The 25,354-nt window shown below is 47.4% G+C and overlaps 1 protein-coding gene across 2 annotated transcripts in view; it reads left to right on the top strand.

The window, feature by feature from the left end:
* The window catches only part of LOC144730848 (nitric oxide synthase 1-like), a 67,613-nt gene that overhangs the window by 24,961 nt on the left and 17,298 nt on the right, over window positions 1–25,354 (top strand). Inside the window, exons 9-16 of one of the 2 annotated variants that reach the window (XM_078611624.1) lie at window positions 1,463–1,637; window positions 8,854–8,955; window positions 9,605–9,799; window positions 10,071–10,138; window positions 11,868–12,012; window positions 13,296–13,400; window positions 15,547–15,608; window positions 19,803–19,925. In XM_078611624.1, the coding sequence (XP_078467750.1) occupies window positions 1,463–1,637; window positions 8,854–8,955; window positions 9,605–9,799; window positions 10,071–10,138; window positions 11,868–12,012; window positions 13,296–13,400; window positions 15,547–15,608; window positions 19,803–19,925 (975 nt within the window). Of the gene's footprint in view, window positions 1–1,462; window positions 1,638–8,853; window positions 8,956–9,604; window positions 9,800–10,070; window positions 10,139–11,867; window positions 12,013–13,295; window positions 13,401–15,546; window positions 15,609–19,778; window positions 19,926–25,354 lie in introns of both variants that reach the window. The other variant, XM_078611622.1, reaches the window with a different exon arrangement.

The raw sequence follows: 25,354 nt of genomic DNA, 5'->3' as shown, positions 1-25,354 counted from the left end.
AAGCTTTGGCGAGTTTTCTCGTAATTGGTTTAGGGATAACTTTTTAGATCTTTCGGTAAAGGCACATAGAAAGAAAAATAATTAAATAATAGAATACGACGTTTCGATTGCAAAACAAGCATTCATCATCAGGTACAAATGAATGAGAAGAGAAAAAAAACCTAGTAAACTTAGAAATATAATGCAATACAACACATAGAGTCGGCTAATATAACAGTCAATACCCTACCTGGTTGATTACGTCCTTCCAAAGAGTGCTACATTTGAGAGAGAGACAAAACACAGACACGGAGGAACATGGACAGACACATAAGCAGAGAGAGACAACACAGAGACACAGGGAGAGAGAGAAAACTAACTTAAATCCTTCCCGTAGAGGTGGTTTAAACTTGACTGTTATGTTAGCCGACCACCCTGTGTTGTATTGCATTATATTTCTAAGTTTACTAGGTTTTTCTCTTATCATTTGCACCTGATGATGATTGCTTGTGTTGCAATAGAAACGTCGTATTTTATTACCTAATTAATTTTATTCCTACGTGACTTTACCGAAAGAGCCAAGAAGTTAGTCCTGCAGTCACGAAAACTGGTTTAGGGATGTTGTATTTTCTGTATAAAAGCAGACAGAATCAAATTTACACATCAGAGCAATAACTTGCCTGTAACCAAATCACCCGAAGTACGCCTGGTCTTGTCAGATCTCGGAAGCTCAGCAGATTTGAGCCTGGATAGTGCTTGGATGGATGGCCACAGCGTATACTAGGCGTTATAGGCTGTCGAGCAGAGGGCAGTGCGCCAAAATCCATTATACTGTATAGTACTCCTATGCTCCCTGCCTTGATAAATTCATGCTGACAAGCATGGTGAAGTATGGTCAAATAATCCTCATCCACTGAAGGGTGGCCCACATTCAGCAGTGGATTGACAAAGGGCTGTACAAAAACTAGGCCTGGGGTGGCACACACGTCGATATCATGCGTACAAACCTCTGCTCGTGAATACATGATTAAATATTGACAAATGCCATCTCATTGGAGCCAGTTTAACAGCCCGAATGTTGTAGCACAATGAAATGGATTGAGTTGCCCCCTTAAAATATTTATGGAGGTTAGCAAAGTTTTACAAAAATGAAACTTTAACGATTCATAACAACGATCTTAGTTTAAATATTTCACTTGTTAAATAAGCCTCATCTTCCCATGGCTTCTGTATGACCTTAACATTGACTTCCTGTTGACCTCTCTATGAATTCCCCATGACCTCTTGTCCTTCCATTAACTTTACATTGGCCTCCACATAACCGGATAACCTAACCTGGCAATGACCTTTTGACTTGCATGTGACTGCCCTGTGATCTCCTCATGACCTTGACCTGTGACCTTCATCTGACAACTTCCTTTTGATCTCACTGTGATCTTCTAGACCTCTCACAACCTCTTGACCTCTCCGTACTCTCTGGCAGGTATGACTGGTTTGTGGATATGGGTCTGCGCTGGTATGCGGTGCCAGCTGTGGCCAACATGGCCCTGGAGGTGGGCGGCCTGGAGTTCACCGCGTGTCCCTTTAACGGCTGGTACATGGGCACCGAGATCGGGCTAAGGGACTTCTGCGACACTGGCCGACTCAACGTGATCCAGGTAACTGGGTGTTGTGCCAGGCACCTGCTTTATCATCACTTAGGGCCGTATATTTAGTGGCGGTTCGGCTCTACCATGGCCTCTAATACGGCTCAGCTCAGGCTTGAGCTGTTCAGTTGCTTTCAAACATGCATGAGCAGCTCGGTGATAGTCTGTTGTCCTTCCCCCGCATCTCCAATTAACGCAGTTGGCTACGTACGGTGCGAAAGAAGTTCAACATTCATACATGCATGGCTTAGTTCAGGCACGACTCATGGAAATTCTATGCATGATTGGGAGGGGGCACTTGTAGGCACCTGTCCCTGCAAGGCACAATGAGCACGCAGCAGAGGCCAGAATGTGGGCATTGGGAGGAGTAAATGTTACTATTTTTGTCCCAGTTAAATAAATTGTGAGTAATTTATCAAATACGGATCATGACGCTGCCACACATGGCCGAATCTTTTTTGAATTCGTCACGGGATTTTTAATGTTCACTGTGAAGCAGACAGTGCATATTTTTACGGTTAATATTCCCGCAATATAAACCGTGCTGGGCGCTGGGCTCAAACTGCCAACCTCTGGAAACACGTTACCTCTGGGCAATGTCACAAACTAATCATCATCCATTATCAATCCAATGCTTGGATGATACCTACCCCATGCCGTTTCCATCTCTCATGGCCCTGAGATGAAACAATCTTTTCAGCCTCATCCACAAAGAGCCTATTTTATTGTTCCCTCTCCTCGGAACCATTCAACCAGCATCAAACAAGGGTCCATGCTGTCACAGGTGCTTGCTTAATGCTGGCTAAGTGGCATTGGTGGAAATTCCACGTTCCTGTGGTGGGAGCTAGTCCCCACGCATTAAGACACTGGTTGTCTCTACATTGAGTGGTCCAGAATATTTTTGCAGGTTCTATGAATCTATATCATGAGCTCCACTTGGTGAACTCAACCACTTAGTGTGGAGAAACCAATAGGAGTTATTGGAAATCTTGCATTAAACAATCATGAATTTAAATCAGTATAGTGGTAATTGTTAACAAAGCACTCTACTCGCAATTAGATTGCCAGTTCACATCCAGGTCAACCGTCAAGGGTTGCCTAAGCTTATAAATCCTATGAGATTGATAAAAAAACGAGTACAAGGTGAGCAACATTCAACAGTAGTGTTTTTGATCCATAATTTGTGTCTTTTTGGCGAGATTGTGGAGGTATGACATTTTTTAAAAAGAACTATCACCAAACATAGCCAATTAAATACATTTGTTAGGTGGGCAAAATGGCAATTGATTTGGGTTTTCAGAAAACCGGAATGTTGAAAAGCAATACACATTTTGCAATTATATTTGTTTCGTTGTACATTACATCCAGCATCATGAGGTGGTAACAAAAGCTCAAATCTTGTTTAAAGGAGCTTCCCGGTTTAAGTCCTTAGGTAGGTGCCATGAAATCATCCAGTTTAACAATTAGCTTTGATTTCTGGTTGATTGGTTGTGATTGGCAGAGTAGATTTGTGTAATAAGGTTAATCTGTTTAGTGGTTGTGAAAATAGGCTTTCCTTAATTATATTAATTATATTATTAACACAATTATATATTGTGTTAGTAATGCAGTAAAAGTTTCAATGCTATTGTGATTTTAGTTCAGCATTAAATGGTCAATAGGGTTAATACAATTAACATTATGGGTGTAGAACTGTGAGGAATTAGTCATAGAAGATATGTTGCTTTCCGATCAATTTAGTATTACATGAGGGTTAGTACAATGAGGAGTTTAGTAATATGGGGTTGATTGAAGATATTTTTTTCCATGTTATCACGATTTTAGTTAAGTGTCAATTTAAATGGTCACATTACATTGGCATCATTACGATTCTTTGTATTATTATTATTATTCATAATTACTTTCCAGGTAGTACTCAGGTGCCATACCTACACAACCTAACCCAAAATAAACTAATTATGAATCAATATTGGTTGTGAAAGCCTACCTATAAAAATATAACTTGTGTTTCTATGTCTTGACTGGTCCATACAATGAGAATGTGGAATTTCCGCTACTTGCTAAGAGCTACAAATGGAGGTGTAGTGACTATCTCGGAGACGATAAGAGTTGGAGGCACTTCTTTTATTAACAAGCACCATCGGGGTTAACACTTTATAATTAGTCCGTCTATTGTCGGCGACATTACTCAGTCAGGACAGTTGGTAGGCTGCCTGACTGGCGACGCCCCGAGATGGTGAAGACGATGACAAGAAGGATGGTGAAGACGACGAGAAGAACGGTAACAAAGACTTCAGCAGCACGATGGGGATCCCACTCCACACAACAGCCCCGAGGTCCCCTACAGGGGCCCTTGTTATACTCTCAGCGTGGCCGGGCTCCACTCCCGGCCCCCCCTTTCTAGAACCTACCAGGGGGTTCTCAGTGTGCCCCTTCTGTGACCTTTCCCTTAGATCCCCCTCTGGTGTATAACCTGGCCTGCTGACGTCAGGGCTGCCGTAAGCCGCAGACCACTTCCCTGCCAGCAGCCAGTGCTATGTTGCTACATTACTATTCTTTGGGTCTTTCGGTAAAGCCACGTAGATATAAAAATAATAAGAAAATAACATTTTGATTATTTTTCTATCTATGTGGCTTTACCGAAAGACCCAAAGAATATGAATTCCTGCAGTTATGAAAGCTTTAAGTTAAGATTTACACTTTACTATTTTATGCCACCACATCACCTACCTCCGTGAAAAAAAAAACAGCCATCCCGGCTGACATCAATCACCTATGTAGAGGGGAACTGCACAAATGCGCTAATGCAACAAAGCTAACATGGAGGAATAACAAATTCTAGGCGAGAACCCTCAACAACGAACCCGAACTGCAAGGAAGTGAACAATGGAAAAGGGGCGGGTTATCGAAACGAAACACTTTTCGAGTGGGTCCTCGCCGCCGGACCCCTAGCTGGGATGGGAATTGGCGTGCTGGGGACCCCGGGGACAATACGGAAATGGCCTAATGGGCGCGGCCCCTGCCGGGAAGAAGATGGCAACCGGTCTGTCACCCCCGGTCCGTCCTTCGGAGGTGCTGTCGGTGGATCTGCGGGCATCAGGCGCTGGCATTTTGTGGGTGATATAATGGAATCCTGGGCATAACCTCCGGGCTCACTCGCCCTGGTTTGTCGGACACGTCAGACACCCGACACTCAGGAGGTGGAGATGAACTGTCAACACAGGGTGCAATATAGGGCTTCAACCGTGATGGGTGCACAAACCAGCGCCGGCAACCGACCCGTATACGCACGCACTGCAGCTTCTTAACTTCAATCACCTCAACATGGCCCTGCCACGGCCGGTGCAATTTGGGGGACGTACCTAGGGGCACCTGGGGACAATGCAACCACGCCTTGTCCCCAGCGGTTCATGGGGTCCCGGACTCCCGTTGCCCTACAAGTTTTTCATTCGCGGTCTGTCGCTTAGCCGAATTCTCTCGAGACGCCTCCTGCGCCTCCGTCAGCCGCCTAATAGGGCATAATGGACTTTTTTGCCCAAGTCTATGCCTAACTGAGCCTCCATGGGAGGGTCACTTTCCCTCCCATACATGAGGTAAAACGGCGAGAATCCTGTTGAGGCGTGAGAGGCCATCCTATATAAGGCCAGGACACCTGGAATGTGCCTCATGAACCTGTTGGCACAACATGGACGTATGAGTCTTGTGCAAGCGTTCTACCATCCCGTCCGTCTGGGGATGGTAGGGCGATGTCTGGATGTTTTTGTACCCAGGGAATCGCACACCTCCTTTAACAATTTCGAAGAAAAATGTCACCCCTGGTCCATAAGGAGTTGTTCCAGGGCCCCTTTGTCCAAAACGTACCTGTGTAAAAATGTGTCCGCAATGGATGCGGCCGACTGATCTGGCAGAGGCCACGCCACCGGCCACTGGGACAGGTATTCCACCCCAACGAGGAGGAATTTATTTCCCCTCTGAGTGGCAGGAAATGGCCCGAGGATGTCCAGAGCAACCAGCTCATTAATACGAGACACCGCAATGTATTGTAACGGCAGCTGGACCTGCCTCAGCGGTGGCTTGCGGCGTGCGCAGTCAGTGCATCCCCTGACCATGTGGTACACATCATCCGTCATCCCGGGCCAAAAGAAGTCACGCTTCAGTGTCGGCAAAGTTTTACGTACCCCAAGGTGCATTAATTTCACGTGGACAGCCCGTGTAAGTTTACCCCGTAGAGCAGTCGGCACTACAATTGCAATGACTTTGCAGTTCCTCATCCCACCTTATCAACAGTCCGTCATGGAGTCTTATAAGGGACATTTCCGCTGGCATATTTTTACTCCCCCTCGTCCCAACGTGACGCCACAACTTTAACAAGGAGGCATCCTCTACCTGGAGGCGTCTCCATTCAGCATGCGTGAGACCAATTGTGTTGTCACAAGGAGCAGTTGTTGCGGGTGGTGCAACATCAATGGAGGCCACAACAGCACATGGCAATTCCGCAGCTGGTGGTTTACATTGGCCGGCACCCGTGTTGATGTGATGTTGCATTAGTGACGTGCGGCCAATATCAAATTTCCCCTGGTTAAAAATATCCTCGAATTCTCGGAGCAAGGCATGCAACTCGCCCTGCTGTTCCCCGGACAATTTCGAATTTTCCCCACACAACGCGTCCAAGCCCCATCCGACTTGCCTCCTCGCTCCGCCATGGCAATGACCTCTGCAGCCCCCCACGGGCCTCTTCATAGCGCCGTCGCGTAGAACAAAATTGTACCCGCTTGGACCACCGCAGCCCCCAGCCCGACATTCAGTACTTGCAGAAAGGGTTCCTGGTCCCCTCTTACTATAGTTTGGGCCCCCACCAACGCGAGACCCCGAATCGCCTTGTTCGAAGGGGTTAAAAGGACCCCTTCAACGATATCCGTTAAAGCAAGTTGCTTCCGCAACCGCAAGGGCACCAACATCTGAGCACCTGGAGGAACCGTAACAGTTTCCTTCGGCCCGTTTTACCGGGTCGGAGACTTCAGAAAAGCCAACCGCCGTTCCGACGACAATTCAATACAACCCTGATCAACAAGAATCTTAAGGGGTATCCTCGCGAGAAGATCACAGCCAATGTCCTAGAAACCAACACCGGCCCTGTCAACTCAATGTCCCCAATGCAGACTTTCACCAATATTTGGCCTATAATGCCCAACCTCCCGCCATTCGCGGCGACACACGCACGAGTGACCGGGCTAAGACAGCAGGACCTCGGCGGCAAAGACTTCGAAATAAGCTCAGAAATCATACTAGCCGACGCCCCTGTGTCGATCAGCACCCTCAGATCTATCCCCTGAACATATCCAACTACCGTGGATGAGCCCGCCGCCACAACACGGTGCGCCAACGCATTCCACTGCCCCACCCCCCGCGGCGAATCATTCGACGCCGAAGTCCGTTGCTCATGCGCCATAACACGATGAGGGATGACAGTGTGCGAACCCGACGCGCTCATCAAGGGGGATGTATGATGTGACATTTGCGGCCGGGTGTCTGATGCATCACGACTTGCCTGCGGGCCTGAGGAAGCGGATGTTGGCAGGGCGGAGGACGTCGAAGGCGAGGAGAAGAATGGTGACGAAGACTTCAGCAGCATGACGGGGATCCCACTCCACGCAACAGCCCAGAGGTCTCCTACAGGGGCCCTTCTTATACTCTCAGCGTGGCCGGGCTCCACCCCTGGCAACGCCCCCTTTCTAGAACCTACCAGCGTGTTCTTGATGTGTCCCTGCTGTGACCATTCCCTTAGATCCCCCCTCTGGTGTATAACCTGGCCTGCTGACGCCAGGGCTGCCGTAAGCCACAGATCTCCTTCCCTGCCAGCAACCAGCGCTATGCTGCTACATTACTATTCTATGCCACTACACATTACTATTCTATGCCATACAGAGGTAAGGCCTGCTCAATTGCTCATTTGACCAGGGAGACATTTTGACCCAAAATTTCTGTATTGCTTTTAATGTTCTAACTATGGTTTCATTTAATACTTTACTAGTTTTTCTTAAAGCATGACATTATTTTTGTTTGTGGTTGGGTTTTGGAAATCATTACTGCTCATTCTCCACTCTCACATCGCCGTGATTCATTATCACCATCAAGAGAGTGTCTCACAGTCTATACCTTTGCAATGATTTAAGAGTTTGTAAAAACAGCTCCGTTTATGAGAAATTGATTTATCTGTGTAGCAGTCACAAGTGTCCGTAATGCTTAAAATGTTAATAACTCCAGGCATAACATGTTTAAAGCTTTGTGGTGCTGATGGTGCTTAAAACTTGGAAAGGGACAAGGATTCGATTCATGACTAAAAATAGATTTGTATGCTGGATGGAGACTTCCCGAAGCTGTCACCACCCCCCACAATCCTGCGATGCAACAATCCATCCAGCAACTGCATACATGCTGACTTCATCGCTCCATCTCCCTGGTGGATGTAATCTCAGACACGTTCCATCCATTGGTTCAGGATATATGCATCAAATCGTGCGTGTGAGAATCGGTTTTATGCTTATATGTTCTATGAAGATGACTGTGTCATCGTTGTGTCTTATGCTTAAAAGTGAGATTGTTTGCTCCTTGTCTCCTACATGGAACAAAATACTCATTAAAGGAGCTTAGATGCTGAAAAAGTATTGGGACATCAGTGAGGATTTCCTAGGTAAGTGAATAGTATGATTGTTTCATCAGGAAAGCCTCACTGAGTCTCAATATTTTTTATCAGGAGGGTTCTGCCAAGTTTTTTGCAGTAGGGCGTGACTTTGCTATGTGTATGTTGAACTTCTTTCGCAACGTGCACAGCCAACCGTGCTAAATTAGGATTAAACATTCCAATGGGGATTCAACATCCCAATTGAGTTATCCTGTACCGCCGATTAGCACGGTAATATACAGGTACATTTCAGCATTGCGATGTTTGGCAAATGCCAGTTACATTATACGTTTTTGTTTAGCAGTGGCAGGAACCAAGAGAACTCGGAGGAAACCCATTCAGAACAGGACAAGAACATATAAATTCCACGCAGAAGGGTGCCCAGTCAGGAATAGAAATCAGTTCCCTTCTTGCTGCAAGGCAGCAGTGTTATCACTGCGCCATCCAGCCACCTTAAGTTAAGGACGTTATTTAATTGTGGACCAGAGATGCAGGCTCACCCTATGGTCCCCATCGCTCCTGACTCTCCACTCTGCCTGCCTCCAGGATGTGGGCAAGAGGCTGGGTTTGGACACGGGGAACGTGACGTCACTTTGGAAGGACCAGGCGGCCGTGGAGATCAACATCGCCGTGCTGCACAGTTACCAGGTGTCACACTCCCACCTGGTGTCACTACCCACCAGGTGTCACTACCCACCTGGTGTCACTACCCACCAGGTGTCACTACCCACCTGGTGTCACTACCCACCTGGTGTCACTACCCACCTGGTGTCACTACCCACCTGGTGTCACTACTCACCAGGTTTTGTCTCATCAGGTTTCACGCTGTCATCAGGTGTCACCCTTTACTACTCTCCCATCCTTCGTGCCTCACAAGGAGCACCTGGGTTTGATTTCCAACTCGGGTTCTTTTCTGTGTAGAGTTTGTACGCATGTGCTCCCTCTGTTCCACATGGGTTTCCTCTGAGTGATCTGGTTATCTTCCATCACTAAAAAATACACAAAGTTATTTGTATTGACCAAACGTCCTAATGCTAATAAAATACCTGTAACATTACTCAATTGGGATTATACATAGCGATGTCAACGCCAACTGGAAAACAGTGTTGTGATGTAGAACCACTTGGAGACGGAGTTCTGAGACGGAGCCTCTACTCAGTAAACAACCATAGAAAGAATAGCAAATTAAACACGTTGACTTCACGTTTGGCCTAAGTGTTAGGGTTGTAGATAGAGTTATCATAAAATGGAGTGTTAATTCAAACAATATTGTTGCACGTGTGTGTGCTCCACCCAGAGTGACAAGGTGACCATTGTGGACCATCACACGGCCGCGGAGTCGTTCCTCAAGCACATGGAGAATGAGTACCAGGCGCGCGGGGGTTGCCCGGCCGACTGGGTGTGGATCGTGCCGCCCATGTCCAGCTCGCTCACGCCGGCCTTCCACCAGGAGATGCTCAACTACACGCTCTCCCCATCCTTCCTCTACCAGGTGAGACACCTCCATCCTTCACTTGACTTTCCTCTACCAGGTGAGACATCTGCACTGTTCACCTGACCATCTACTAGGTTGAATTAAGAATGCGTATTTGCATTACACTCTATAACACATGTCATATGGATGCAGGCTAAAAATAACACATTTTTGTTTACCCTCTACTCACTGTTACCCTCTCAACCCTCTTCTTCTTATGAATTCCCTTTCCAACCTCCCCCTCACCCTATCTCCACCGTCTTGCCACCCCCATTGCCCGCTCTGCCAGCCGGCACCCTGGAAAACATGGAAGTCAGCAAACAAGAAGAAAGTGATCAGTTTCAAGAAACTGGCTGAGTATGGCAAGATTGCAGCTTTGGGTCATATTTTTAGTTACGGCTTGGCTCTGGCTTGGGCTCTAACACGACTCAGCTCAAAATTGAGCCAGTCAGTTTCTTTCAAAGTTGCATGAGTGGCTCGGCCATGGCTTGACTCAGGCTCCGCTCAAGGATTGTTCTGATTATGATTGGGACCATGCTTAAAGCTGGCTCAAGTTAAACGTTGCTTTGAGTTGGCTCACTTGAGCCAGAGCTAAGCCTGAGCTGTGACTAAGGATACAGGCCTTAGTGTGTGTGTGTGTTTGTTCATGACTATGTGTGCCTATGTCTGCATTGGTGTGTTCTGATTGTGAGGAGTGGTAGCATAGTGATTAGCATTCTGTGCTACGTATCCGGCAATTTGAATTTGATTCGTCGCAACGGTCCTTGGCCTCACCTATGTGAACTCTGCCGTAAATGAGTATCTAGTGTGGTGTGTACATGTCAGCTGTGGGGGGACAAAGATGGCCAGGCATGGTGCCGGCCACCGACCTCCGCGTGTGGCATACCGGCCTTAATAGATGCTCCCTAACAGCACTAGCCCCACCAGGTCGTGTAGGCTATATAGGGGACGAGGGGGTCGGTGGCCAGCAACACGATTAGTGGCGATGTTCACACACCACACCAGTTAATTGTTTGAGGCTGAGTCGACCTAGGGGAGGCCCAGGACCGGTTAAAATAATCGTTACGCTTCCACATGCGCGGGTCACGTGACAGATTTGACGTCACAGCTCACTTGAGCTCCCCCCCCCCCCCCCCCAAAAAAGTGTATTTGTATAATTTTTGCATGGTGTACAGTCTGGAAAGTACCCACATGGCAAATGTCCAGTTTGTTGCATGTCGGGAAGTACGCTAAACATTTTGAACAGACACACATATTCACAACTTTGCCTTTTATATATATAGGGGATATAGGGGATTTTTGTCTTTGTATATGTCATTGCATGTATATGTGCTTACATTTCTTCTGTTTGTAACATATATGAATGCACAGTGTAGAGGGGCTGAAAATGTTACCTGCAGCTGTTGAATAGAGATGGGAATTTGGTTTTCAGCAATGTCCCATGACAGATGAGACGTTTGATTTAAGTTTGGGTCTGTATTTTTGTCTTTTAACTGGGTTTTCAATTTGTTCATAATTTTGCCCAAGTAAGTGATGTTTATTCGAGCAAAAAAGGTTTGGAACATTGATGGGATCGATACAAAATATATTCGTGTACAAGGCAGCTGAATATATGAATATTCATGGTAATAAATTGGGGCAGCCTTTTGTTTACCAACAAGGTTTCACCTGCTGCAGGGAGGGCTTAGTCATCATCTTCATCTGGCCTCACTTATGATTATAATAGTGCTTTACTCAGAGAAACCTCACTCAGTCTCAATACTATTTTTCAGGAAGGTCCTGCAAAGTTTTTGTAGTCGGGGGTGATGTTGCTGTGTGTCATACCAATTGAGTAATTTTTCTAATATTTTTTTACAGCAATGGGATGTTTGGCCAATACCAGTTACATTGTATGTTTTTTTAGCTATGGGGAGGACTAGTGGAGGACCTAGAGGAAACTCATGCATAAAGGCACCCAAGTTGGCAATCAAACCCAGGCCATTTCCCCTATGCGGAACTAGTGTTAATGCTGCGTCAGCCTGCTGGCCCAACAGTGCTGACTACAGCATGTGTTCTGTGTGTCTGACCCCTCACCCGTTCTCCCCAGGGCCGTCAAATTCTCGGCAAAGCTGATGGGACAGGCGATGGCGCGGCGCGTCAAGGCCACGGTGCTGTATGCCACGGAGACTGGGAAGTCACAGGCGTACGCCAAGACGCTCTGCGAGATCTTTCTGCATGCGTTTGATGCCAAGGTGGGTCAGCTGGCACGATAGCGAATTTCAGATCGTAATTGAAAGTGAGCTCAATAGGTGTTCTTCAAATGTATGTAGCTGAAAGGCAATGAAAGTGCTTTAAGAAATGTTAATTAAATATTTTGGTGGTGGGGTGACAGTGGTAACACTAGGGCCTCACAGCAAGAAGGGTCTGGGTTTGATTCCTGACTCTGGTGCTTTTCTGTGTGGAGTTTGCACGTTCTCCCAATGCTCTCAATGGGGTTACTCAGAGCTTTTTGCATTCCTCCCATAGTAACAAAACCCAAATGTAACATTGCAGTGCTGGAAATTACCTGCACATGAATCAATTGAGATTACATATCACGTCACCCCCTACTGTAATAACTTGGCAAGACCCTTCTAAACAAGTGTCTTGAGACTCCGTGAAGCTTTCCTGAATTAACAAGCATGATAAATAATATAATATATTTTCACGGCTGTTGTCTAACACAGGGTGGTGCACTGCTGTCTGAGAGTTCCAATTGGGAATGGCCTCATCGCATGACATGATGCTGATAGCACAATTGGAATAAAAAAAAATAATATGATTTAAAATCACTAGAAAAGTATGATCCGCAAAAAAACATTTGGTTTGAAAAGAAACTCTTCAGAAATGTACATCTCAACGACTGTGTGATTTGAAAACATGTAAGTCATGTAAGAATATTGTGACTTTTTATTCATGCAATTCATTTAGCGGTAGAGCGGTGGTGCAGTGGTTAGCCCACTGCTCTATGAACCCAGCGGACCTGATTTTGTTTCCTGGCCATGGCTAACATTAGTTGGAAATTATATATGAAACTATTCTGGACAACCCCTTCACCCATCCCACACTTTTCAGCTTTGTGAAGTATGGTAGAAAACAAACAAACCCCATGACAGACTTGGCATGGGGCTATATGTTTTTTTATGAAGGGCATCATGTTATTCATAGTAAATGTATTACAAGTATGTGTACAGGTACATTGACAATTTTGTCTGAACAAAATGTGAAAAAGTTTGCAAAGAAGCAAGGAAAGATAAGTGAGCTTGGACAGGACACGTCATGAGAAGGGATTGTGGCCTGTGGTCGAGACTAATTACAGAGTGGCAGTCAAAGGAGGGAACACCTGAGAGGGCATTCATCATGGAGATGGAGTGATAACATTATTGTTACATTACAGGATCCATACAGGATCGTGAGAGATTGTGATGGTTTGGGGAGCCCTTCGCCTCCCGGTGGATTCATCATGGCTAATTATGATGGTGCGTTTTTTATACAGGTAGTGTGCATGCAAGACTACGACACGGTGGACCTGGAGCACGAGGCGCTCGTTCTGGTCGTCACCAGCACCTTCGGCAATGGGGACCCCCCCGAGAATGGGGAGGTGAGCTGGGGAGGGGGGGTGTCTGTCTGGAGGAGCAGTAGTATAGCGGTTAGTGTAGCGGTTAGTGTGCTACTCTACGAACCTGGCGACCCGGAGTCGATTCCCGCTCACGGCTATCACCAGTGACGATTATCTGAACTGGTCCTGGGCCTCCCCTAGGTCGACTCAGCCACAAATGAGCACCTAGTGCGGTGTGTAAACATCGCCACTCGGGAGACAGGGGTGACCGGGTATGGTGCTGGCCACCCACCCCTTCGTGTGCAGTGCCGGCCTTCATACATGCTCGCTAACAGCACTTTCCCCAACAGTCCGCTAAGGCTACATGGGGGATCTTTGTCTGGAAGAGCAAGATGGTGAGAGGGGTCCAGGTGGGGCTTGAGAATGGGATCAGGGTTATGTGGCTGGGGTAGTTGAGGGGAAAAACATAAATTGTGCATTCTATGATGACGATTGTAGCAATGGTTATTAACTGAGTGAGCGTACTGGCCGTCTATAATGTAGACTGTAGTCTGTAGTTAAGCTTAAAAACCAGGCTACAGTCAACATTATAGACTGCCAGTACACTCACCAGGGTTAAGAACCAGGCTACAGTCTACATTATAGATTGCCAGTACACTCACCTAGCTTAATAACCAGGCTACAGTCTACATTATAGACTGCCAGTACACTCACTCCGATTAAGAACCAGGCTACAGTGTACATTAATGTTTTATTATTATTTTATTTTTATAATTTTAATTTTTATTCACCTTATTTTTATTATTATTTTTCTATCTACATGACTTCACTGAAAGAACCAAAGAATATGAATTCCTGCAGTGACTAAAGTTTTAAGTCAAAAATTAAAAAGCAGAATATCAGCACAGCTTATATAAGTGTAGTGACATCGCGGGATGTCACTGATTAGTGCCAGCCCTAGAGAGGCACGGCGTGTGGTGTAATGATTGATAACGCTGGATGGCACCACGCTTGGTGTGCAGTACCAGCCCTACAGGATAGGGTGTAGGGGTGCCGGCTGTAGGAAAGGGGTTACTAAAGGCCATGGCACTCTGGTTGACCCGAGAGGACACGTGACCGGTTAAGTCTTCAAAGGGGCCCAAATGGGGGCGAGGGGTGGTCACGTGGTCGGGGTCCAGATCCTGCTCGAGGATTCTGGAAGGCGGTCGTAGCCAAGGACGGAGCCAGTCACGCCGCAGAGAATATAATCCGGGCCCCCCAGAAGGGCCGGGGTTGTTGTTCATCCTGATGAAACCTTCGTCTACGTTCTACGTTTTACCGAGTCTCCAACACGTGGACCTGGACCCGAGCTGTGCTCCGGTCCGTTGTAGCTAGTTACGTAGTAATTAGTGTAGTTAGCCTGGTGGTCACCACCACAGGTTGTTATTCTGTTAAGGGGCAGTTACCCCGTGTGTTGGTGTTAAATAAATGTGTTGCCTCCAAGAGTACGTCTGCGACTCAGTTGAACTCACTACATAAGCACAACGGCTAATGTCATAGTGCAATGATTATAGCACGCTGAGGACCTGCAATCCATAGGTAGCTAGATCGATCTCCCTCGGCGTGGCAGTTGAACAATGAACAATTTAGTTAAATCCCCAAGGAATTTTAAATGTTGTGCACCCAGCAATATGAATGGGTAAACCACAGATAGTCGTTTGGCAGCTGGCATGTGGTGGGATAAAGTGTGGTTACTCCCACCTCTTTTAAAACATCTGGTCCAGCGTACAAGAGGAGGTTAAAATACCCATTAATCAAAAATACTGTCAAGAGCTCGCTAAAGCGGAGGCCCTTTCACCATCAGTGGCAAGTGCAATTAATTGCAGGGCTTCCCCTTAACCTTTTCTTGCTCTTTATGAGCCATATCAAAATATTTTGAGGGAGTGAAGGGGCTGGCGGGTGCAGACATAACCAGCCGCTGATCTGGCCTGTGAGCATGGTGGGGTTGGGGACCAGGGTTTGGTACGTGGTCATTATATTTTTCATTTATATAATTCCTGTTTACCCAGGAGGCTTCACTGAGTCTAAATACTTTATTTAGGAGGGTCCTGCTAATAATTGTTTTTTTGCAGTAAGGGGCGATGTTGCTATGTGTGATCCCAATTGAGTAATTCAGCACTGGGATGATGTCTTGTTGTCTTGCTTGCAGAGGTTTTCGTCCACCCTGATGGCCATGCTGCAGCAGCACTCGACGGCAGAAGAACAGCCCAAGTGAGTTCATCCTCGCCATTACAGGAAGACACAAAAACACAAAAAAGAATATCATGCATATGCATGGCTTATGTAATGTGTCCAACATGTGGTTGTTTTCAGAGGTTTTTCATTTGCAATCATATCACGAAGGACATCACGAGATGGCATCATACGTAATTATTTCAAGTGGAGGCGAGCGCGCGCATCGTGTGAGATGTCATCACCTTAGCCTAAAGGGGATTACTCATCGCTGTTTTCATAGCCAAGTTATTTGTAACTCATTAATCAATTTGCTAATTTTTCCAGTGGCTGTGTTTGTGAGTGCTCAGTGCAATGTTGCTCACCATTAATTCCTGTCTCCCCTCTGTACAGCCATGCCTAAAATGAATACCAAATGCAGAAGAAAGTCAATGTGATGCCTAGCAAACTGTACTATGAATTGCAGCAACCTGGGTTCAATACTTTGCTTTCGATTTTACGTTATGCCTGGTTTTCACCGGTGGCCATCGCCAGGGTCCACTGTTATGAAGAGATGAATATTCTGTCTCAGCGCCAGTGCCATAATTCTACGATGAAAACTGCCGGCGGAAGCCCTGCCCCTCGAGGGGGAGAGGAGAGACCTCCGTCTGCATTACATGACCACGGAAATACCAACTCAGTGTTTTAGATGTCTGGCTCTTTTACACCAAAAGTGAAACATTGATGAAAAGTGGGAATGGGGCCTGACTTGAACTCATCAGTGGCACAAGCATTAAGGGTCCATGAGAGGGCTAATGTCTGGCTAGTTTGTTAGGGCTAGGGCTCGTGGCTGCTTGACTAGTTTCCTCTGCCAAACCCAGTCTGCGCATTCCCCTCCAATCCCAAATGTAGATCTTTCACTTTTTATTAATAATTCACTTCTGGCATTATAAGTGTCCATGTGAAGTTCAAAATATGGTTGTAACGATTAATATGAATTATTAATGCTCACCATATATGCATCAATTTGTGCCTGTAATAATGGATGTTTTTCATTTTCTGAAAATTATGTTACAACGACAGGCTAATGTTTAGACTGGTCCAGTGTTTCACAACCGGCACATCTGTGTGCTGCGGCAAAGTCTTAGGTGTGCTGGAGTATTTTGTAATCATTATTCGCGATGGATACGTTCCAGAGATGCTCATGAATAGCAAATTTTGCGGATAAAGATATTGGCATACAAATTTTGTATGTGCAACGTCTGCAGATGCTTCTAAAGCTTCAATAAGTTATCTATCTCTCGCATCTCTTTATCTCATCACTTTCTCATAACTTTATCTCATCACTTTCTCGCATCACATTCTCTCTGATCGCTTTATCGCATCACTTTATTTCTCTCTTGCGATGCTGTCAGGTAGAGTTCCAGATGCGATTCACAGATAGCCAAAATAGCAAATAGCAAGTTCATGAATAATGAGTGAATAAATTTCGATTTAAAGCTTTCGTGACTGCAGGGATTCATCTTCTTGGTTCTTTCGGTAATTTTTTAAAAATAATAATAAAATATATTATTATATCATTTTATTATGTTTAATTTTTATTATTTTATTACTTCCCTTCTACGTGACTTTACCGAAAGAACCAAGAAAAAGGTTAGCATGTCAATGTAAGAGATTGGCATGTCAATGTAAACGGCGGCTTTGTTAGTGTAAACCTGTTAATGTAAAATCAGAGAGTCGGAAATAACTGCTAACATCGGAAGGTAGGATGGAAACATCACAGCCAGTTTTGATTTAAACTGGTTAATATCGTCCTTCCAATGATTGCTCAGTTTGTACCCATCTTTTCGGTTTAAATTGTGTCTGTGTCTATACAGTATATATGGATGGCTGCATCAACGAATCTTTGTTGATAGCCAGTGGGTTTGCAGAGTACCTTCGTCTTACTATTTATGATTACTTTCATTTCGCAAATTCCAAAAGTATTCTAAAGACAAATAAACTGAAGAAAGGATGGCATTAGCAGGGTTGGGTAATGCGTGCTCACAGCAGGTTAAAGCAACTGAATGCATGTTTAATTAAATAAATAATGACAAATCAAGTAATCAGATTACAATATTCGTAGGTTTTTTCGGTAAAGTCACGTAGGTAAAAAAATTTAAATTTAATTAATAAAAGTAAAATAAAATAAAAATAAAAAATAAAAATCACGACGTTTCCGAGGCAACACAAGCTTCCGTCTTCAGGTGGAACCGTCACAGCCACGACAGCTGTATCAAGTAAATGAGAGAGTACAAGAGCTACCACTCCGTATAAATAATGGTTGAAGAGGGGAAGGGCCAAGTACGGCACACTTTTTATTAATATGGTAAGGTGAGGCTTAAGACTAAGAATAGACTGCATAACAAAAGACTGAGCCTTTGTTATGGAGAGGTGCGGTTTGTGACTACGCATAGCCTACATAACAAAAGTGTGAAAAAAGAAAAAACTAAACCTGGTAAAACAAAACTGGCTGTCTATCAATAACCTGTAATAGTTGTCTGTCAAATAAGATGGTCCAAATAAGTGTAGTTAAATCTTTTTTGCATGGTTAATCACATCTTTCCAATGATTACTCAGTTTGTAACCATTATCACGGTTGAAATTATGTCTGTGTTTGTATATTTGTATGGCTTCGTGTACAAACCTTTGATGGTAGCCAGGAGATTTGCAGAGCACCTTGGTCTCGGAGAAGACAATTTCATGAGAGCCCACAGAGTTGTAGCAATGATCGGCAACGGCCGAAGAATCAGTTCTGCCGTGTTTCAGATCTGACTTGTGCTCGCGGACACGATCAGAAACATGACGTTTCGTTTCTCCAATGTAGCAATCACCACAACTGCAACTTAGTTTGTAGACTCCAGGATACTGTAAGTCAGGAACGACATCCTTCACAGATGGTATCAGATCACGGATTTTATGCATTGTACTGAATCGGACTTGGATCTTATGTTTGTTTAGAATTTTTGGAGATTCAGTACAGTCCAAAATTATTCCTACAGCACGGTCCATGAAAGCCATGTAATCTTTTGTTTGGCTCTCTGACCGCATAAGCCAATCTGGGGTGAGTGGTGCAGTGGTGTGCTGTATTTGCTGACCCCGAGGCACCTGCTTTCTCTTTCCCACCCCCCCTCTGCGCCCCTCCCCTCGCTGCTGCCCGTCCTGGCTCCACTCCCCATCCAACGCTGCCATGGCCCCCACGCCCGCACAACTGTGTGTCCGTCTGTTTTAAATTTGTTGTTCTGGCAATGACACGCGGCATTCACTGCACACCACACACGTTTATTGTGCATACACCTAAACTATTTTATGTGTAACATGTGTAACCCATTTGCACATACACACTCATTTATGTACGTAAACATGCATGCACATAAATGTTTAAATACATGCGTAAATACATTTACGCACATGTCGCTTGTGTGTGATTCTTTGAACTTAATCGTATCTTTCAATAAAATCGCTGCTGCTTCTTTGGCCTCCTGCTGCTTGTGACTGCCACTGCAATGGGGCTGCTTCTGTTTAACTGGTGCCTACTTCTCCACGCTTCTGTGTGTCTTACCCTCCCCTTGATCGTAATGCTGGCCGAAACCCTAACAACATAATCCTGACCAATACATCTAATCCATTAATCTGACCATAACCACAACACCATAACTCTAAGCATGACTCAAACCCCCAACAAAACATTAACCCTGACAATACCCGTAACCATATCCCGAACCAAAACACTTCATGCTAACAATAACTAAATTCTTGACACAAACCCTAACCCTAATCTTCACCTTAATTTTAACCCTTACTAACCCTAACATTATCCCTAACCATAATTATATCTTATCCCTGACCCAAACTCTAACACTAACCCGGGTACTAACCTTAACTCTCATGCGAACCCTAACCCTGACGATGACTATAACCATCACTGATACTAACTCTATGCTCATAACCCTAACCATGACCTTTACACAAACACTATCAACCTTCATGTTCACCATGACTATAATCCCGACTTGAACCACAACCACGACAATAACTCTGACCACAATTATAAATCGTAACTCTTACAACTCTAACCCATAACTCTAACCATACTATTTTCTTTACCTTACCTCTAACCCTGTCTCTTAACTCGCACCGGCGGTATCACCACTCCACCTCTACCATTTCCCTTTCGGGGTTGGCCTCCAGGAGCTACAAGGTTCGCTTTAACAGTGTGTCCTCAGGGAAAGACGTGCCCCCTTCCTCCCAGGAGACCAGTGGCAGCAGCACCGGCGGTGGTGCTGCCGGTGGTGAGCGGGAGCGGCTGCAGAGTGCGGGACCCTTGGCCAATGTCAGGTAGTGACATGCATGTTGGTTTGCGCGCACCCCTGGTTATCCTTGTGTTTTTTTTGTAGTCACCATCAAGTCCGTGTAACGCTTTGTAGATGTTAGTTGTTGTGCCGTATGGTTATCTGGTGTGCTTTTGGATTGCACCTCATGTTGTTTTGATGTCCGATAATTTGCTCCACATATTGAGAGCTTTTTCAGAAATAAGCAGCTCTCTTTTGTAACAGTGGCAAATGTTACTAATATGTATATCGATGTCTGGGTTCTTCGGCCATTCAAGATCGCTGGCTGTAAGCTGGTGGATCGTTTTGGTGCTGCTGTTCAATGGTCGTGATGGGCGAGTAGTTGATTATGTAATCCATTTATCCTACTCCACAGTCACAGGTGGAACTATATTTTATCCACCTGTGTAGGAGATGCGTTTATTGGCCATGCAATGTCAAACAAAATTAATGTATTAGTTCCTAAAGAAGCTACTAGAACATGGAGTGAAATGGCAGGTATAATGCTGAACAATACGCATGACAACCGGAAAACACGTTGGATAGCTATGCAATTCAAGTATCTCCTTGCCCAAGTATTCGCCAGTCTGGGCTGTCAGCATTGGATATCCCACATTCTTAAAGGCCTTTCTCCTTGTTCATTTAGTTATGTGTTTTGGGAGTGTGGGGGTATATTTGTATCCGTGGTGAAATCATGAGCCTGCGTGCTTATATTATGTTTTATAATTGTGTGAGTTATTTACCTACTTGCTTTTAGCTCTGTACAGCACCTTGCGACCTCTGGGTGAAACATGTTTTTGTAATAAAGGACTCTTCCACTGTGTCTGTCTCCGTTGTCCTTTATTTGGGTTCTTACAACTTTGCCCCACACGGCCCTCGCTCAGAGCCTTCCGCTTGGCAGCTTGACAGCTGCCGTCGCTCACGTAGCCTTTCCCCGCTCCCGATGCAGCTCCGCTGCAGGCTTTCCTCTTAGCCTCTCCGCCCGTTGTGCAGTCTCTCAGCTGCTCTCGCTGCAGCCCCACCGCTGCTCTTCGTTCCACCCGTGCCCGGACACCGCTGGCCGACGGTGCCGAGTCCCACCGCGTGGCGATCTCGCCACTCTCCACCCTCTGCCCTGCGTGGCCTCCTCCTGTCTTTATTCCCATACTCTCCTCCCGTCTCTTCCGGTTACTGCCCTTAAGAGCTTACCCCTCTCCCCCACGTGACCTAACCCCTCCCCCCGTGACGTCATATCCGCGAGGCCGTTTACGCCCGCATTACACCACCCTCCCCCATGGAGAAAATTCCAGCCGTCCTCGGCTGAACAACAACAACAACAAGTAATGCGAGCGACCAACAACCATCAGACATGCAAGGACAACGAAGCATACAATAAATATAACAATAACAACAAGAACAGTATAAATCAACGAAAAGTAAGGGACTTCGACCGCGTGCGGGTCGCCGGCCCGTCCCGGACGGGCGGCGGCCCCCCTGCAGACTGAGAACGCGACGGGGTTTTAAGAGCGACAGGATCAAGACTTCCTGTTGCTATTGGAGGCCCGCCAACGCCACGGTCCCATTTCCCTGAAGGGCCAGAGTCCGGGGTGTCCCGCAATCATGTCCGCGGCGGGGTCAGAAGGGCGGCGGGGCTCGGCGTCCCCACAGCCGTGGTAGGCCCACCCCGAGCAGAGTCCCCTGTCTCCTGCAGTGTCACGGCCGGCTTGTCTGTAAAAGGCATGACAGGCGCTCTTGCAGGGTCAACAGGCACAGGCAAGGGTGCGTCGGCAGCAACAGACACCGGCAAGGCAACATCAGGAGATGACGCATCCGTTTGAGGGGCCACATATGGTTTCAAGCGAGACGTGTGAACGTACCAACGCCGAGATCCGAACCGAACGCGTGCAGACTGTGGGTTGGGAACCTCGATGAGCCGAACAGGCCCTTGCCATGGTTTATGTAATTTAGGGGAGGTCCCTGGCCGCACCTGTGGGCAATGCAGCCAGGCCATGTCCCCCACCTTCCAGGGGCACTTCCCCTTAGAGCGTCGAGTGCACCGTTCGTTCCGGGCCTGGGCTTTGGCCGTAGCCATGCGGGCCCCTTCCCGCGCCTCAGTGACGCGGCGAACGGTGTCCTGAATGTAATCAGGAAGAGGCTTAGTAGGTCCCCTCACTCCTGTTCCCAACTGCACATCCATCGGCGGCACGTTTTCGCGACCGTACATAAGGAAAAACGGCGAATATCCTGTAGACGCATGCGGCGTCATACAGTATGCCGAGAGTACCCCAGGGATATGCAAATCCCAATCCGCTTGTTTTTCACTCACCGTGTGACACAGCATGGCGGACAAAGTCCGATTCAGCCGTTCGACCATACCATCTGTCTGCAGGTGGTAGGGAGATCTCCGGATCTTTTTAGTTCCCAGAGCCGCGCACACTTCCCCCAACAATTTGGAAGATAAATTTCGGCCCTGATCCGTGAGGAGCCTCTCCGGCGCCCCCTTGTCCATAACGTACCCGAATAGAAAGGCGTCCGTAATGGACGCCGCCGACTGGTCGGGCAAGGGCCAGGCCATCGGCCAGCGGGAGAGGTACTCCACCCCAACTAGCAAGTATTTATTACCTTTAGCGGATGGCGGGAAGGGTCCCAAAATATCTAACGCCACCAGCTCATTAACTCGAGACACCCGAATAGACTGTATCGGCGGCACATATGGGTGTTTAGGCGGCTTCCGCCGGGCACAATCGGGACACGCGCGAACGTGCCCGACGACATCCGTTGTCATGCCGTGCCAAAAGTAATCTCGCCGCAACGTCAATAGGGTCTTCTGCACCCCCAGATGTAACAGCGTGTCGCAGTGCAGAGTCCTAATCAATTCGTTCCGCAAGGATGCCGGTACAACAACACGCCAGCGTTCCTGTAACCCTTCCCTCCACATCAGCATTCCATCGCGGAGAGTGGTTCCCGGCGTTCCCCCAGAACCCGGTCCCACACTCTCCTTCGCAGCCCGACTCCGCAGGGTGCCCAATGAATCGTCCAGCATTTGTTCACTAATCCATACAGCCCTTGGAAGGTTCAAAACCCCATCAGCCGGTCCCGGCCCCACTGGAGCCTCAGGCACCTCGACCGCCAACGCAACAGGCTGAGGGGGATGCTGGATCGGCGCACACCTATGCGTCCCCGACGCGCACGCGCAAGGGGATCGCTGTGGCAACCTAGAGAGCGCGTCCGCATTCGCGTGACGCACCCCCTTCCGATGATGAATTTGGAAGGAAAATTCCTGCAGCGTGTCCAACCACCACGCCAGCTGGCCGGATGGTTGGTCCACCTTCAGGGCATACTGCAAGGCCGCATGATCCGTGCGCACAATAAACGAACGGCCGTAGAGATATGGTCGAAATTGGCGGAGAAAGTAAACAATAGCCAAAGTTCCCGGCGAGTGACGCAGTTGCGGATTTCGGCGGGAGACAAAACCCGGCTACCGTACGCAACCACGCGCTCCACACCGCCTTTGGACTGCGACAACACGGCCCCAATGCCCGTGTCACTCGCGTCCATATCCAGAATGAAGGGGTGATCAAAATCTGGATAATCCAACGTCGGCGCCGTAGCCAACCGATCGCTCAGGCCTTGAAACGCCGCCTCCTCCGGCGGTCCCCAATCAAATTTTCGTCCTTTACCCGTAAGGAGGTGCAGAGGCCTCGCGATCGTTGCAAAATTGGGAACAAACCTACGATAATATGAAGCAAACCCCAAAAACCGACGCACATCCCCCACCGTGGCCGGGGTTGGCCAGTCACGGACGCACGCCGTCTTGTCCGGATCCGTGGCAACCCCGTCCGCACTAACGATATGTCCCAAATAGCGCACGGACCGTTGCAGTAGGTGACATTTCTTAGGTTTGAATTTAAATTTTGCGGAACGCATCCTGGCGAACACCGCCTCCAACCTCAGTAAATGTTCATCAAATGTGCGGCTGAAGACGATAATATCGTCTAAATATATCAGACATGTCTCCCACTGCAACCCCATTAATACCAGTTCCATCAACCTCTGAAATGTGGCGGGGGCAGCATTCAACCCCATCGGAAGACAATTAAATTGAAATAACCTCTGCGGCGTACGGAAAGCAGTCTTTTCCCGCGAGGACTCATCGAGGGGAAGCTGCCAGAATCCCGAAGAAAGATCCAGCGTCGAAAAGAACTTCGCCCCCGACAAGGCATCGAGGGAATCATCCATACGCAGCAGGGGGTACGCATCTGCCACGGACACTTTATTCAATTTCCGAAAATCCACACAAAATCGCAATTTCCCGTCTTTCTTCTTAACCAAGACAACAGGCGCACCCCATGGGCTATTAGATGGAGAGATTATGTCCGCAGCCAACATGTCGTCCACTGCCCCTCGAACATGATCTCGCTCTGCCGGACTCATCCGATGCGAGTTCAACCGAATAGGAGCAGCGTCCCCCATGTCAATATGATGAGAAAGCAGGGAGGTGCGTCCCAAGTCCAGATCGTCGGAGCTAAACACATCCGAATAATTCAACAATAGCGCGCGAAGCGCGAACCGTTGTTCCCCGGAAAGGGAAGAATTTCCTCCGCACAATTCGGCTATCCAGCGATTATCTGGGGCCGCATAGGCCGAAACACCGGCAACCATCTCCCGGCGGCCCAGATAGTCCTGGGCCATAAACGCTGTGGTGGCGTGTCCCACAACTGTTCCAGCCGGTACACATACATTTTCCGTACTCCCATTAAGCACTTGCAAAAATGGCTGCTGGTCCGGCCGGATAATAGTCTGTGCCCCTACGAGCGCCGATCCGCCCGTTATAGTAGCGGACGGCGATAACAAAACTCCAGTTGCTCCCTCTCGACCAGGTAGAGGTTTCCGATACCGCAAAGGGATAAGCATCTGTGAGCCCGGTGGAATGTCAACAGATACCTCGGACAGCGCCTGCACCTGGCCGACCGGAGCAGGTCGCCCCCAAGGCGACGGCAGAAATGTAATTTTACGACCCCCCGGTAATTCGATACAGTTTTCATTAATTCTAATTAGAATGGGCATTTTGGCCAGAAAATCAGTTCCCAACAAACACGGAACCGCAAGGGACCTCGAAATTAACACAATTCCCGAGGCCGACACTCCCCAGATAGATATATTGGCGTCCACCTGGCCCACAATGCCCATACTACCCCCGTTCGCCGCAACGCAGGAATCGTAAACCGGACGCACGGCCTCTGGTGGGATGTCCAACAGATGGAAAATTACATCCGATATAATGGTCGCGGACGCCCCGGAGTCCACTAAAATGCGCACGTCCACCCCCTGTATAGAGCCCGGTACAGTGGACGAACCAGTAGCGGCCGCGACGAACCGCCGTGCCAATTTACGCCACTGCGTTACTGAGCGACATGGCCCAGTCGATGGCCTCCCGTTATTAACAACACCCGGATC

The sequence above is a fragment of the Lampetra planeri genome, chromosome 37 (assembly GCF_965212315.1).
Source record: "Lampetra planeri chromosome 37, kcLamPlan1.2.h2, whole genome shotgun sequence".
Taxonomy (NCBI): domain Eukaryota; kingdom Metazoa; phylum Chordata; class Hyperoartia; order Petromyzontiformes; family Petromyzontidae; genus Lampetra; species Lampetra planeri.
This window is presented reverse-complemented; position numbering and strand designations above follow the sequence as displayed.